The sequence below is a fragment of the Thermobia domestica genome, chromosome 3 (assembly GCF_964235325.1).
Source record: "Thermobia domestica chromosome 3, izTheDome1.hap1.1, whole genome shotgun sequence".
Classification (NCBI taxonomy): Eukaryota; Metazoa; Arthropoda; class Insecta; order Zygentoma; family Lepismatidae; genus Thermobia; species Thermobia domestica.
In genome coordinates this window covers 320,505,838-320,519,399 of record NC_137456.1, presented here as the reverse complement: position 1 = coordinate 320,519,399, position 13,562 = coordinate 320,505,838, and the positions used below count along the sequence as shown (strand labels likewise).

Here is a 13,562-nt window from a genome sequence, read left to right as displayed (position 1 = left end):
CATAATTTAAGTGTTATTAATGAATAACACGCACGAGGCTAAATTTAAATTTATCGAATTTTACAATAATTGTCCATCAAAAGGAAGGATAATAGCTAAAGGTTCGTGCTTTTATAGTGCTCCAAAAAATACTAAGCACTGACGATAGTGCTATCATAGTTTAGGAATTATCAGTGAATAACTCGTGCGGAACTCAATTAAAATTTATCGAAGAAACTAATTGTGTGAAACTTGAAAAACCTGAAGTTAGCCCCGCTCGAGTTATGTATTAAAACTCTTAAACTGTGATGGCACTGACGTTAAGTGATTAGTGTTTCATGGAACACTAACAGTGCACTAATCTTTGGAGGTTATCCTAGCTTTGTGGGACAACTAGTGTGAAATTCGATAAATTTAAATTTAATTCTACCCGGATTATTCATGAAAGCACTAACGACAATGCTTAGTGTTTTATAGAGCTCTAGCAATGCAGTAAGCGCTTGTGTTTGTCCCACTTTTGTGGGGCAATCAGTGTAAAATTGTTTAAGTTGGAAAATCTAAAGTTAGACCGCATTGAGTTATTCATTAATAACTCCTAAAATATGATAGCACTAACGTTAGTACTTATTATTATTTGGAGGGTTAAGGATGCCCTAAGCTTTAGCGTTTGTCCTACTTTTTAATGTAAATTCAATAATTTTAAATTCAGTCTCGTCCGAGTTATTCATTAATAATTCCCAAACTACGATTTCACTAACATTAGAGCTAAGGTAGCACTAACGTTAAAGCTTTTTGGAGTATTAACGCTATACTAACCTTTGGCGTTTATTCCACCTTTGTGAGACAATTGAATCGTTGAGCTTGAAAACCGGTCATCTCCATCGACGCTAATTTGATAGGAGTGACAAACAAAACTAAATTAATCAATATGTATCTAAAATATAGTTTTTTTTGGAAAGTAGACAAATGTCAGTTCTATTGTCCGAAAATAAAACCAGCCCTATGTGAGATGCATATTGACTAATTTAGTTTTGTTTGCCACTCCTCTCAAATTAGCTTCGATAGAGATGACGGGTTTTCGAACTCAACGATTCAATTATTGTAAACTTCGCTAAATTTAAATTTAGCCCCGAGTGTGTTATTCACTTATAACTCCTAAACTATGACAGCACTAACCTTAGGGCTCAGTGTTTTATAGAGCTCTATTAATGCACTAACCGTTACTGGTTGGGGAATTGGACGAGGGGGGAAATGTAATCTAGGGGACATGATACAAGGTACGTATAGTGAAATGGAAAATAGAATAGGGTAAAAGAAGCTACAATCGATACTGAGTATATTAACATAGAAAGATGATATGTCAATACGAAGACGTTATCTGAAAAACTGTCGTGCATGAAAGTGACAGTTTGCTTCAATTGACAACCATATTATAGCTGAATATATACGATTACTAGAACTACTACTACTACTACTACTAATAATAATAATAATAATAATAATAATCGTATGAATCATTTCACTTTCGTAAGTTAATTTACAGATCATTTGTGCTACTTCAAGATAACGAGCAATAAATAAAAAACAATATATGAAGAGAAATATATCTCGGTGAGACCAAATTCAGTTTCTGTGGCGATGTATCTACAAAATTAAATGCTAGAAATAATTATAGTAACAAAAGATTTAAATTTGCATGTAACTATTTTCTTAATAATCATATAACGTTTGACATTTACACACTTTTTTTTATTTATTCCAGTTGCTGTGCTAGCATACCTACGCTATCGACAAATACAATATTTTCTAGGAAGCAATACGTATGAAGCACGTCTAGATAAGCTCAACAGGTTCAGCTTTTGGTTAGAGATTATTTGCTCTTGTGGCCTCAGTTCCACTGGAAATTTCCAGTCTACCAATAACTTCTTCATTCATATAGTGAGTGCGTTCACGGCACTCAGCTTATTTCTGGTTGCTATGTGGATTCAGGTGAGTTATAAAATATCAATTTAAATCTATTACTATGTAACATATAGGGTCTAGGTTTAGTCACAGATATGTAACCAAGCTTCGCTTTATCTTGACATACTTTGCAACAAAAATGATTAGATGGATTCTGCCGAGTTGTCGTATCATTGGCTACTTGCATTGCGGTGCCTCTGCGATCCCTAACACCAAAAGTGGGATACGCAAATAAAATATAAAAATGCATGTAGCGTACGTAGAAACGCACGTAGGTTGTATGCGTAAATCCTGTAGTTTTCGGACTTAAGAGCCTGCCTTACTGAAAATAATACAAAATTTACCATTTTTCTTTTGCTTGTTTATTCATCAGTAAATGGAGATAATGAAATGCAAGTCACCACAATCATAGATAATGCTATTCTACAACAGAAAATATGAACATGAAGAATGTTCAGTGTTGCCATCCATAGAAATTACAGTGTTGCCAGAAAAACAATTTCCCTAATATCTAAGTTAAGGCAGCGAGTAGAGGAACATACTCAACTGCATTTGGTTATGTATCATATTGTTTTGGTTTCCTGTGAACTACTTTTTAAATAATAGTTATATTTAGTTTGTAATAAACAAAATAGTTTTAACATACAGTTATTAAAACTAAATAATAATAATTTTATCTTCTTTCACTGATGAATAATCAAGCAAAAGAAAATGGTAAATTTCGTATTATTTTTAGTAACGCAGGCTCTTAACGTAGGACTATAGGTAACATACTTTCAGCGAAGGTATAACTGTAAACGTATATTTTTATAACACTTTCCGTATTAGTGTTGCATCTATACGTACCTTCCGCATGAAAGAAACAACCGTATATACATTCAGTAAGGATCTCACCTACAGACAAACGTATATAACATATAGCTCACGTATGTAACATACGTATACGTATTTAATATACGGAAGACTGTTAGATGTCAGACATCCTGCAGGGGCATGGTATAACATCTATACAGGAAAAGGGCAGTACGTATGCAGCATATGGATAACGTATGCTCCGTACAGATTTCCTTAGTAAACTTACGGATACCGCATATTTATACAATATATTGTTGTCCGGATAACGGATTTTTCTCAGTGAATCAGCTTACTCTAGTAATCCATCGCCAACATTAGATACAGTATAGTGGGGTGGGGGGACACTGAACAATTTCGTGGTAATTTATCTTATAAGCAAACGGTTCGCAACGAATGGAAGAAACTTTACATGGAATCGAAACTCCAATATGTTGTTCAACACTTGGTGCAAGCAATGCGCGATATCTGGTATAGAATGGATGCTAGTGCGTGCAAATGAACACGTGTGCTGTGTTCAGAGTCACCCACGATCGAGAGGTGAAACTGAACAAAGGAGGGGTGACACTGAACATTAAAAAAAACACTAAAAATATGCAGAAATACTAAACGTACTGTATATATTTTAGGGAAGAATAATCTGCATGTATGATCTGTCCAATAAAAACAAAGGAAGAGATTTACTAAAGTCAAAACAAAATCAATAATATATCTACTGTGTATTAAAACTCCTTGGGGAACGTAGACCCCGTAGAACTGACATGTGCTCACGCACTGGTTCTGCATCGTCCACAGATAAAAAGTACATTGTCATCAGTGCTCACACAGACTATGCGGTACCAACGGCTGCATCTTGAACATTGGATCCAGTTACCTATTGCAGATAACCCAGGACAGAGAAATGAAAGCGCTTGCAGCATTACATCACGTAATTAACGAAACATTTTCTCCTGTCACGAACACTGCGAACAACCTTTGTCTGCCACAACACGTTTTGGTTTATTGTTGAAAGAAAGGTCAGTCTCTTCCACGTTGTAGATGTGTTCCGGAGAGTTGACCAAGTCAGTGCCTTCTACGGTTTGATGCAGGAGATCAAAATATTCTGTGACAACTTCCTTGCTACCATTTGCTCTTGTAAGAGATAGCTGTTTCAGGGTTCGTAATACTAATTCAGGGTTTCGTTTGAGAAACAATCGAAGCCAATCTTTCCCCGTCGATCGCGTCTCTCTTTCGAAAAGATGTTTCAGTGCTTTCTTTTCAGCGTAGTCAAATGCGGCTTTTCATACATTTTGCGATGTTATAGGGAAAGCTTTCCGTGCCACCTTGAGCAACAAGTTTGCCATTTCGTCTTCCTCTTCTTTCCCAAACACGGACTGACCTCCTTGTGACCACCTACTGACATATTTCAACCGCAAGTGTAACGTGCCCTTGGGTATCTCGTATTTCTCGGCAGCCTGGCAGAAAGACAGTTTTCTTAATTTCCTCGAAGGCTTGAGCCATTGTTTGCTCATTCCATCGTTCGTATTTTGTGCCATTCTTTACTCTCTCTTGTAGTCTCTGGGCAGCTGTAATGAAACATGAAACTCTGATATGGCACTGTATACAAATTGTACAGTAAAAACATCATAACAGCAATACAAAGCTGTGTTCAGTGTCACCCCATCAAATCTGTTCAGAGTAGCCCCACAACGCAGGTTGTCAGTTAAGTGTTCGTAATTTTTCACAGATGGCAGCACCAGTCACCATGTAACAGTCAGGGATGACTAAATCCCCGCCAAACTTCCATGCATCAACAACGTGGTTCTGTGCTGTCTCTCATAGAAATTACACACTATATACACAAGGTCTCAAACTACAGTATGGCTATTTTATTACTCGATCCTTACATTTATGTTTGTCTCTTTCGCTTTCCTCACCAAAAAAAAAAAACGTGAGTTCCGCACGTCGCACGAATATTTAGCTCACCACACAAACATCTTCCAATTCCACCACTTTCTACCAAACTCAAGGTGGCGGTTTTTGGAAACAAATGACAAACGTTAATATGTTCAGAGTCGCCCGCCGTTCAGAGTCCCCCCTCTCACTCTATATCCTTGATTTCTATTTGCTAGGGAAGCTCCTTCGTGGATAAGCGATTAGCGTATACGCATTTGGCGTGGCACACCCGGGTTCGATTCCCGGCAGGAGCTCATGTGGTTTGGATTCCACGTTAATCAGTAGGTCTACGTCTCATATAGCCTCGCTGCTGAACGAGACGTTAAACCCAACTCAATTCAACTATTTGCTAGGGGAGCTCACACAATCGCTGAGTATACTCAATCCATCACGCTAGTGGGTGTTTCTATACAAGGAGCAAAATTAGAAAGGATTTGATACTTAAAGCTAGGTGAAAATCTCTGTTGAGAAGGGAAGCTACATCACAGGGTTATTAAGGTCATTTTGAGAGAAACCAATCATAGACGTTGTAGTGGTAGTTACAAATGGAGGATTTCTGTAGAAAGGGTCAATAATGGTACAATGTTGACGCCTTGTAACACACATGCAGAAGCCTTTGTCGACCGAGGTGAACGAACCACAGTAACATTATGGCAATACATACTGCTCCAAATGTGATTTATATTCTTAATTTTGATGCCGGTTTAGTTATCCTATTACGGAAAGGTTTTGTTGTTCGTTAGAACTTGCTGTTTGAACCTAACCTACTACTATCCTCAAGCAACCACAGATTGGGCAAAATAAGTAAAGCTTTTAAAGCAGGGCTTCTATTCAGCCATCACGAATAAAGATGACCTTTCACTTAGGTTGAACCTCAATCGCACATCATATTGTTGATTGGTTCCAGCTAAAACTGTTTTGTTCGCTCAAACCTTAAGTTTCATAACGTAGACAGTGATTTTTTACCATAGACAAGAAACACATGACATTAGAGTTTTTCCTGTGGTGCTTTAGGATCGATACTAAAAAAGTCTCATGCATGATGATATATGCATTCAAAAGGTATGATATAATCAGTGGCGTATTTACGATTTTGTTTCGGGAGGGGCTTTGCTAACTTTCGGGGGGGGGGGGCTTTGCCTGAAAATGTGAAAATTCTGCAAGATAGTTCATATACTTTACTTTAGTAAGTAAGATTTCGGGGGAGATTAAGCCCGGAAGCCCCCCCTAAATACGCCACTGGATATAATAATTCCATAGAAGTCAAGTTTTTTCTTTTTTGCTTGTAGTGTCGTTATTGAATTCAACATATATACAACATTACTTATAGTGGTATTAGTATTATTATTCTTGTGTTTTTATAACATCATGTATGCTGTTAGTGAGACGATGGGCTTGTAACCTTGTCGTAATAATCTCTCGCTGAAAGCTGGTTCATCAACGAAGATTCGGCAACAGCTCGTGTTTATATTGGTTAACGTCAACCTTTAATATCAATAGCAGGGTACTGTAACGATCTAGGTAGCTTGGGTAAGGCAAATTAGGGTTATTTCCTTGTCATAGAGTCTCCAGAATTCAAACTACATTTATGTTGCTCTTTCGTTTAGGTGTTCTCGATGCTATCCTAAACGCTGCTTGAATAGTACGGCATTGCCAGATAGTGTCGAGTGTTTACTGATGCCGGGTAATAAAGGTAGTAATCATGGAATTCTGCTCAGATACTTACTGGAGAAATTATTTTTCGACTCTTAGCACGATTTCTCCTCTCGAACTGCAACGCTAGAATCCAGGAATTTTCTTATTGTGACTACTACAGTAAACGTATAAATTTGGCAACAACACATTGTGGCGTTCTGCATAGGTATTGTCTCAAAATCTATTTCCTTAAATGTAAACTAATGTTTAAATAAAATATGAAAAAAAAAACAACGAAAAACGGTCAAACAATATATCTATTTCGTGATAAGATTGCTTCTTTAAAATAGTACTTTACACACACAAATAAACATTTCATTAAACGGAGCACTTGTAGTAAGATCTAACAGCAAATGCCATCTTGTGTGCTGATTGTAAAGCGAATCAAATATTTTCTTTTATTTGTTACATTTTTTGATATCAGGAGACACAACCAAATGAATCAGTGTCTTGTGCTGTAGATGAAATAATACTCTATCTTATAGTACAATATTTATAATATGTAACGTTTCATTGCGCAGTAGTTAAGGCAATGAGCTAAAATATGTAATGACTTCCGGGTGGTGATCCACCTTAAGAGCTGAATATAATTCGATCAAGCAGGGAGTTTCTAATAATATTGTAGAGAATTTAGGAAATGTAAAGTAAATTTCCTAAACAGATTAAAGAGAATCCAGAAATTGCATCTCAGGAGTAAACTATTAAAAGAAGCATCTTACGCAGTGTTCTGGAGTTATTAATGAAATAAGAACAACGAAATTACCTTAATCATTTAGAGAATTGCCCCATTACAAAAAATAACTTATAACCATAAAAAGAAATCTTCTCCAGAGCAGTGACTGGTACAGAATTGTGGGTTGTTGAATTAAATATTGATTTGTTTCCAGAAAATCGAATTTCTTGATTTTTCTTCTTAGTAGCCTTCCGTTCGAACATAGAAAAAAATCTGAAAGATATCATATTTCATATTTCGAAACATCCGTCGATAATACGCACACAAGTTCGGAATTCGGTAGGTCAGTTATCTATTCCAGTACATGTCTCCAGAAGAAATCGTCTCTCCTACACTTTCGAGTCATTGTTCCTGGCTTACCGAGAATACACCTTACTCATTTTGGCAATTGAATTTATTTTGGATAATGAACAACTCTCACTGCTGTAGACATTTTGTCTGTACCCATTGTTGGCGTTCTGCTGAAGCAGATTTCATATTTACGCTTCATTTACGTACTCACACACGACGTCAGAATGTGTTTCGTAGACAGGCGGCAAGCTCTGAGACTAAGCTCATCCTTGAGTAGAATGAATATCGTTCGTTTGGAGATGTTCATATCCCTGACCATCACTGCCTGTTTTCGCACGAAATTACTTTTCATATTTGCCGCCACTACTTTTGCAACTTCTGGAGTCTTTGTACTTCGTGCATGGCTTTCTTTCAGACTATTCTGAACGGATTCACTAGTAAGGAACCACTGCTGTTTGTAGTACAAAATCATGCGACTGGTTTTAATTGTTTAAAATGTGTGAAAATTTTCACTCATTGATTTTCCAACTCCGTGTACGGTATTATTGCTAGCCAATTTTCGTAGTCGTCACATTATATTCCACTATACGGATTGCATGCTTCCCTTTCTACAAAAGCACTATAACAGCTCATCACACATTCCATCGCCAGATTCGTTAACTATTCTCACAAAGGACTGTGTTGTATTCTCTGGGTCACTGTAAAAATATTCATGGCAAAATTAAAACTGTAAAACTTTAATTTTAAAATTTTGTCACGTTTTATTAAATAACATCACATACTGCAGTGTGTAAACACAGGGTGTTTCAAAACAAGACCAACATCTGGAAGGTGGTTCCTGACACTAACATAAGACAAAAAGTATAGACCAACCTGGGTGCACAAATGCTTCCTTTCGAAGTTATAGGCTGCGAAAACGTGAAAAAATGAAACTTAAAGGTCCATAGCTCCAAAACTATGGGACCTACCGTAGTCGGGTCAAGACTTCACTTAGGAACTAATAGTGCCTATCCAAATATCTAAGTTTCAGAATCCTGAGGTACTTCCACAACAATTTGTACAGAGATAGTTCGAAAGTACTTCACATTATATGACCGCAGCCAAATTTCCTCTATAAAAATTGCTTTATGAGTACCTAAGTTTCTGAAACATGTATTTTTCGATAGTGGACATATTAGTTCCTAAGAAAAATCTTGACCTGACAATTGTAGATCCCATAGTATTAGTGCTATAGACCTTTAAAGTTCATTTTATCATGTTTTCGGCAGCCTATAACTCTGAAAGAAAGCATTTGTGCACTCAGGTTGGTCTATACTTTTTGTCTTATCTTGGTGTCAGGAATCATCTCCCAAATGTTGTCGGTGTTGTTTTGAAACATTTTGTATATTGAGGAAGATGTCAAAAATTATACCTACATTTTGGGCATGTAGGAACCATGATTATATAATTTATATTGACATATTTGAATGCGATTTTTCACAATCAAAAGGTTTACTTTTTCCTCTCGTCACTCAGTAATAATAGGCTGAATGTACGTCCATATCTAGAACATAACCGCCAATGTACACCTGCTTGTACGTACTTAAATTCTTCATTACCAACCGTCACGCAAGTGTGAGAAGGGTAATATTTGTCAATAAATCTCGTAGTTAGTTTCGATGAAGTGATTTTAATTGTGCAGAATATCATACTTTAAAGACATTTGTGAGTACCGTAAGGTTTAATAGAGGTCAACATGTATCCTTGACTTTAGAATATTGATAATACGTTTCTAAAAGGCTTTTTTCCTATGTTCTGTTTCAGGCATATTTCTCGTATCTGATGTATCCACGATTTAACTCGAAATTACTGGCACATTGCAGATCGATGCTTGCAGCTATAGCTACGATAACCTTCATTATTTCCGCTACAACTTTTGTCATTTCAATTGAGCAATTTAGAGGTATGTACACAAGTTTTCTCAACATTATTACGTAGAAATATAAATATTGATATAGAATCTATTTTCAAAACCTGCAGATCCGAAACCTATGAACATTCAGCACAATAGTACAATAATATTCAAAACGGTTATTTTTTCTTTAACAGGCACACACTTATGTAATTAACGTTAAGTCCATATAGTCCAATCCGATAGATCTCTGTTGGGACAGAAATGGAAGAAAATATTATAAACTAAAATGAATATAGCTCGGGAATTACTTGATGTTTGGGATTGTGACGCTCCAGCAAGTTATAAACTAACACGTTATAAAATCACGTATAAAAGGAACAGTTGATACATTTGAAATAAAACTAACACAATATTGCATTATAGAGATGTAATGGTGCATATACCCAGTAGATGTATCTGCATCTGTATTCCATTTTCAATTAGTGTTTCTACCTTTTTCAATTAGTTTCTGTACTTACACTTTTTGGTACCCTAGGTACATAGGTACATACTCTAAGTACTCTCATTGAAGTACAAAGGTTCAATTGTAATTGAATTATTACGGCTTTTTTTTCGGTACTTTAGGAACAATTACTGACATGTAATTATGCTGTACCGGACTGTAGTCTCATTATTTTGCCTACGTAATAACGACCTACATATTTTTTGTTCACTTTTCTTTTTATATGCGTTCCTTTGTAGAGCATGTTAAAGTGACAGGATGAATTATTTTGTGATAAAGGTTTGAATATGAAATTAAAGGAAACGGTCGGCTGTGTTTGTACTCCATGTTGATTAATTATTTTTTGTGTACTTTGTAGCATTTTTGAATGTTTAAACAGAGCTCGCCCATGTATAATGATTTTTGCATTTGGTCTTTATAAAGTGATAAGTTGAATGAATTTGTAATGAGGGTGTGACATTAGATGGATTGAATCGGCAGACTTTGTAGTGCTTTGAATTATAGCGACAAATTTAAAGAAAACGACATTAGTTACTGAAAATAAATTGTTTTGGGTTTAAATGAGAAAATAATGTTAATTTAGTTCTGGGTAGGGTGGACATTTTAATATAAAGGAAGTAATTAATAATGTAAAGAATTCACGCATGGTTCTTGAAGTGTATAATTAATGTCAACCGTTTGATTTTGAAAGACTTTTTTCAACGGAAACGCAATCCTTTAAAGATTAATTGTTTGGGTAAACAACAGGCAAACAAAACTGCAACCCGGCAGGTTTAGGACGCGACAGTAAAATTAATTCAGAACGACAAGGGTTCTTTAAGAAAAGAGACCGCCATCTGTTTTAACATAAGTGCCCGCAGGGGAGGTTGGGCGACACAGAGGATGTAATATAGGAGTTACGGAGAGTGAGAAAGTTTTAGAATTTGGTAGAACTTTCTGGATTTATTTTCGTTGGTATACAAACTTTGATGCAAATCAAATGGTTACATTTGAAGAAATAAAAGTGCACAATGCGTTTGAGTTGGTGAATTGTATTTTATAGAAGTTAACAGAGAAGAAGAATTTATCTGTAAGTACTGGCTTTGTTTTTTTTCTTGTTTTATGTTTATGTTTTCTTTTTTTTTTCATATGAGAAGGGACATTGGAAATGAAATACACGTAAACACTTGTAATTGTTGGGAGTATAAGGGGGACGGAAGTGTTCGTTTTTTTTATCGGGAATTGATATTGCGGATTTTCCGGCATTGAAAACCATATGACTCGGTGTATTTTTATGGAATTATAAATTAACTAATGTATAGTGTAATGTAATATGGAGGCTACAGGGATTTAATATTGGTCATTGCACTTGGATTTGAACCAGGGCTCTCCCACGTGGAAAACCGTACGCTAAATCTTTTGTTCGATGGAGTTTTTACTTATATGGCACTAAAATTGAACACAACCTGTGACGTTGCCGGGAATCGAATCAGGATCTACCGCGCCAAAAGTCAAACACAATAAACAAATAGCAAGGAATTTTGGATTGTTTGGACCTCTCCGTTAGGACGAGGCGTAGTTATTATTTTACATATTAAAAGAATAGATGCATAGACACACAGACAGATAAATTTCATAATAAATATGCGATTATTTTCTTGCTCATAGAATTCTAGCATATCTTTAGAATATAAGAAGTTAGTGTTACATGAAAAGACCATTAAATGATGGGTGAAACTGATTACTTATGTAATATAGTATTAATTTTTATTATTTTTTTGTGTGTGGTATTAACATTTACAGTAGGGGAAAGGAACTGGGTAGCCTACACCTGCTTTGAATTTCGCTTGTTTTTTCTTTAGTAATATTGAACTGAACATAAGTTTGAATTTTGATGACGAATAATATTTTTATATTTGTTAGCATATGTCAGTGGTTCCCAACTTTTTTCATTTTGAGGAGCACCTGGGAAAGAAAAAGTTAACTTTGTGAAATGCAGGAGCTGAATAAAGCTTGGTATGTGATACTTTTGTAATCATTTTATGAGAAAATTTAGATTTTTCTTATCGTTCCTTGAAGGTACAAATAATCGTATTTGATTTGGAGTTTAGTGTCCCTTTTTAGCACCATAGTTATGTGAGACATGGACCTACTGATTAACGTGGAATTAGAATCCTTGAGCTTCAGCAGGAAATTTATTCCCCACGCCAAAGGCGCGTACGCTAACCACTTAGCCACAAAGAAGATTTATTCGTGTTTAAAACTGTTACGTAAACTAAAATACGGTATATTCACCTCGTGATTTACAGCGGTCGTAAATTAATAGATAGGAGTTTTGTGTTGTAAATGGGAGGAGAGTATTTGAAAATGTTATTTTGCTCAAAGTCACGTTTCAGTTTCATTAATTGAATACCGGACAAGCGCCTTTTGTAGGTATAGAGCATATGTTATTTCACTTTAACGCCTTAGGCTTGCACTTCTTGGCTATGAAAGATGGGAAACTAGTTTAAAAAGTAAAACGATTACTATGGTTTATATGAAAGAAGCACCGAGAATTGAACTTGGGCCTACGTGTACGAAAAGCGCCCAAGCTAGCCATTAATTTATTGGAATATATTAGACAGTATGGAGAATAAGAATTAGCACCAAGAATGTAATTTTACGTGCGTATGTGACATACAGGCTGGGACGTTTTTATTCTAATATTATCAGTGAGATTATTTTGTTTTGCTAGTATTATATATCTAGGGTTTAGGGTAAAGTATACGGATGAAAGCGAATACTTATAAGTAATTTATGAAGGGAAGAAATAATAGTGGTAGAGGGAAACAGACATAATGTTTCTTCGGATGAAAGGAAGACATTTCGTATGAGACATAACCATACTATTTTATTGAGGCATTAGGTCATAGATTTTTAGATCAAGAATTTTTAGATGGGGATAATGTAAAAGTAATTAGAACATGATACGGTATTAGTTAACGAAGAATACTCTTTATTGAAATTCTGTGTATGAAATTAGTACACAGTACTAATACTGCGTACTGCAGTGTGCTAAAACGATCCGAGAATAATAAGTTGTCTAATATTAATCACGATGATTGCATGGTTTAAAGGCACTTTTTAAATATAGAAATCATATTTGTTTTTCGCCGAGCGACTTTGTATGAGAAGTGACTAGTAAGAGGAGATATATATGTAATAACAGGTAGTGTACGTCAGAGACAACTTGTAGTCATCTAATCAAGGTAGGTAGCGACACTTTTTTGTTACGGAATATAAGAGATAAACGTTTATTCGGCAGTGCAGGCAACGACATCTAATAGTGTGATTAATGTACTTATTATTGGAACTAGCCTTATATATTGATTATAGTATTTAAGTTTATGACAAGATTTACTAGCTTTGAAATTCTGTAGGGCGTCCGCAAATTTCCTGTACAATAGCGCCGTGTTTGCCGTCAGATACGAGGCAGCTCAGATAATAACAACTATTGGCTTAACCGACCTATTAGTAATTACCGTGACTGAGTTACTGAGACGCCTTGTCGTTACAATAAGGATAGTAGTTTTAATTCGGTAACAATATCTACTGTATAAAAACAAGCAAATGAGAAATGGCTTGTTTTAAGATAGCACTGGATAAAGCATACCCTTTAATTGGCCTACACACCATCTGCATGATGTAACTAGCTCTATTAAGAGTTAGGATGGGTTGCATTTTAGATATAACGAAAGCTT

General features: G+C 35.7%; 1 protein-coding gene across 1 annotated transcript in view; it reads left to right on the top strand.

Moving 5' to 3' along the window:
- LOC145681871 (DNA damage-regulated autophagy modulator protein 2-like) overlaps window positions 1-13,562 on the top strand; it is a 65,260-nt gene that overhangs the window by 22,735 nt on the left and 28,963 nt on the right. Inside the window, exons 4-5 of the mRNA XM_081753477.1 lie at window positions 1,742-1,968; window positions 9,251-9,389. Of these exons, the coding sequence (XP_081609603.1) occupies window positions 1,742-1,968; window positions 9,251-9,389 (366 nt within the window). The remainder of the gene's footprint in view (window positions 1-1,741; window positions 1,969-9,250; window positions 9,390-13,562) is intronic.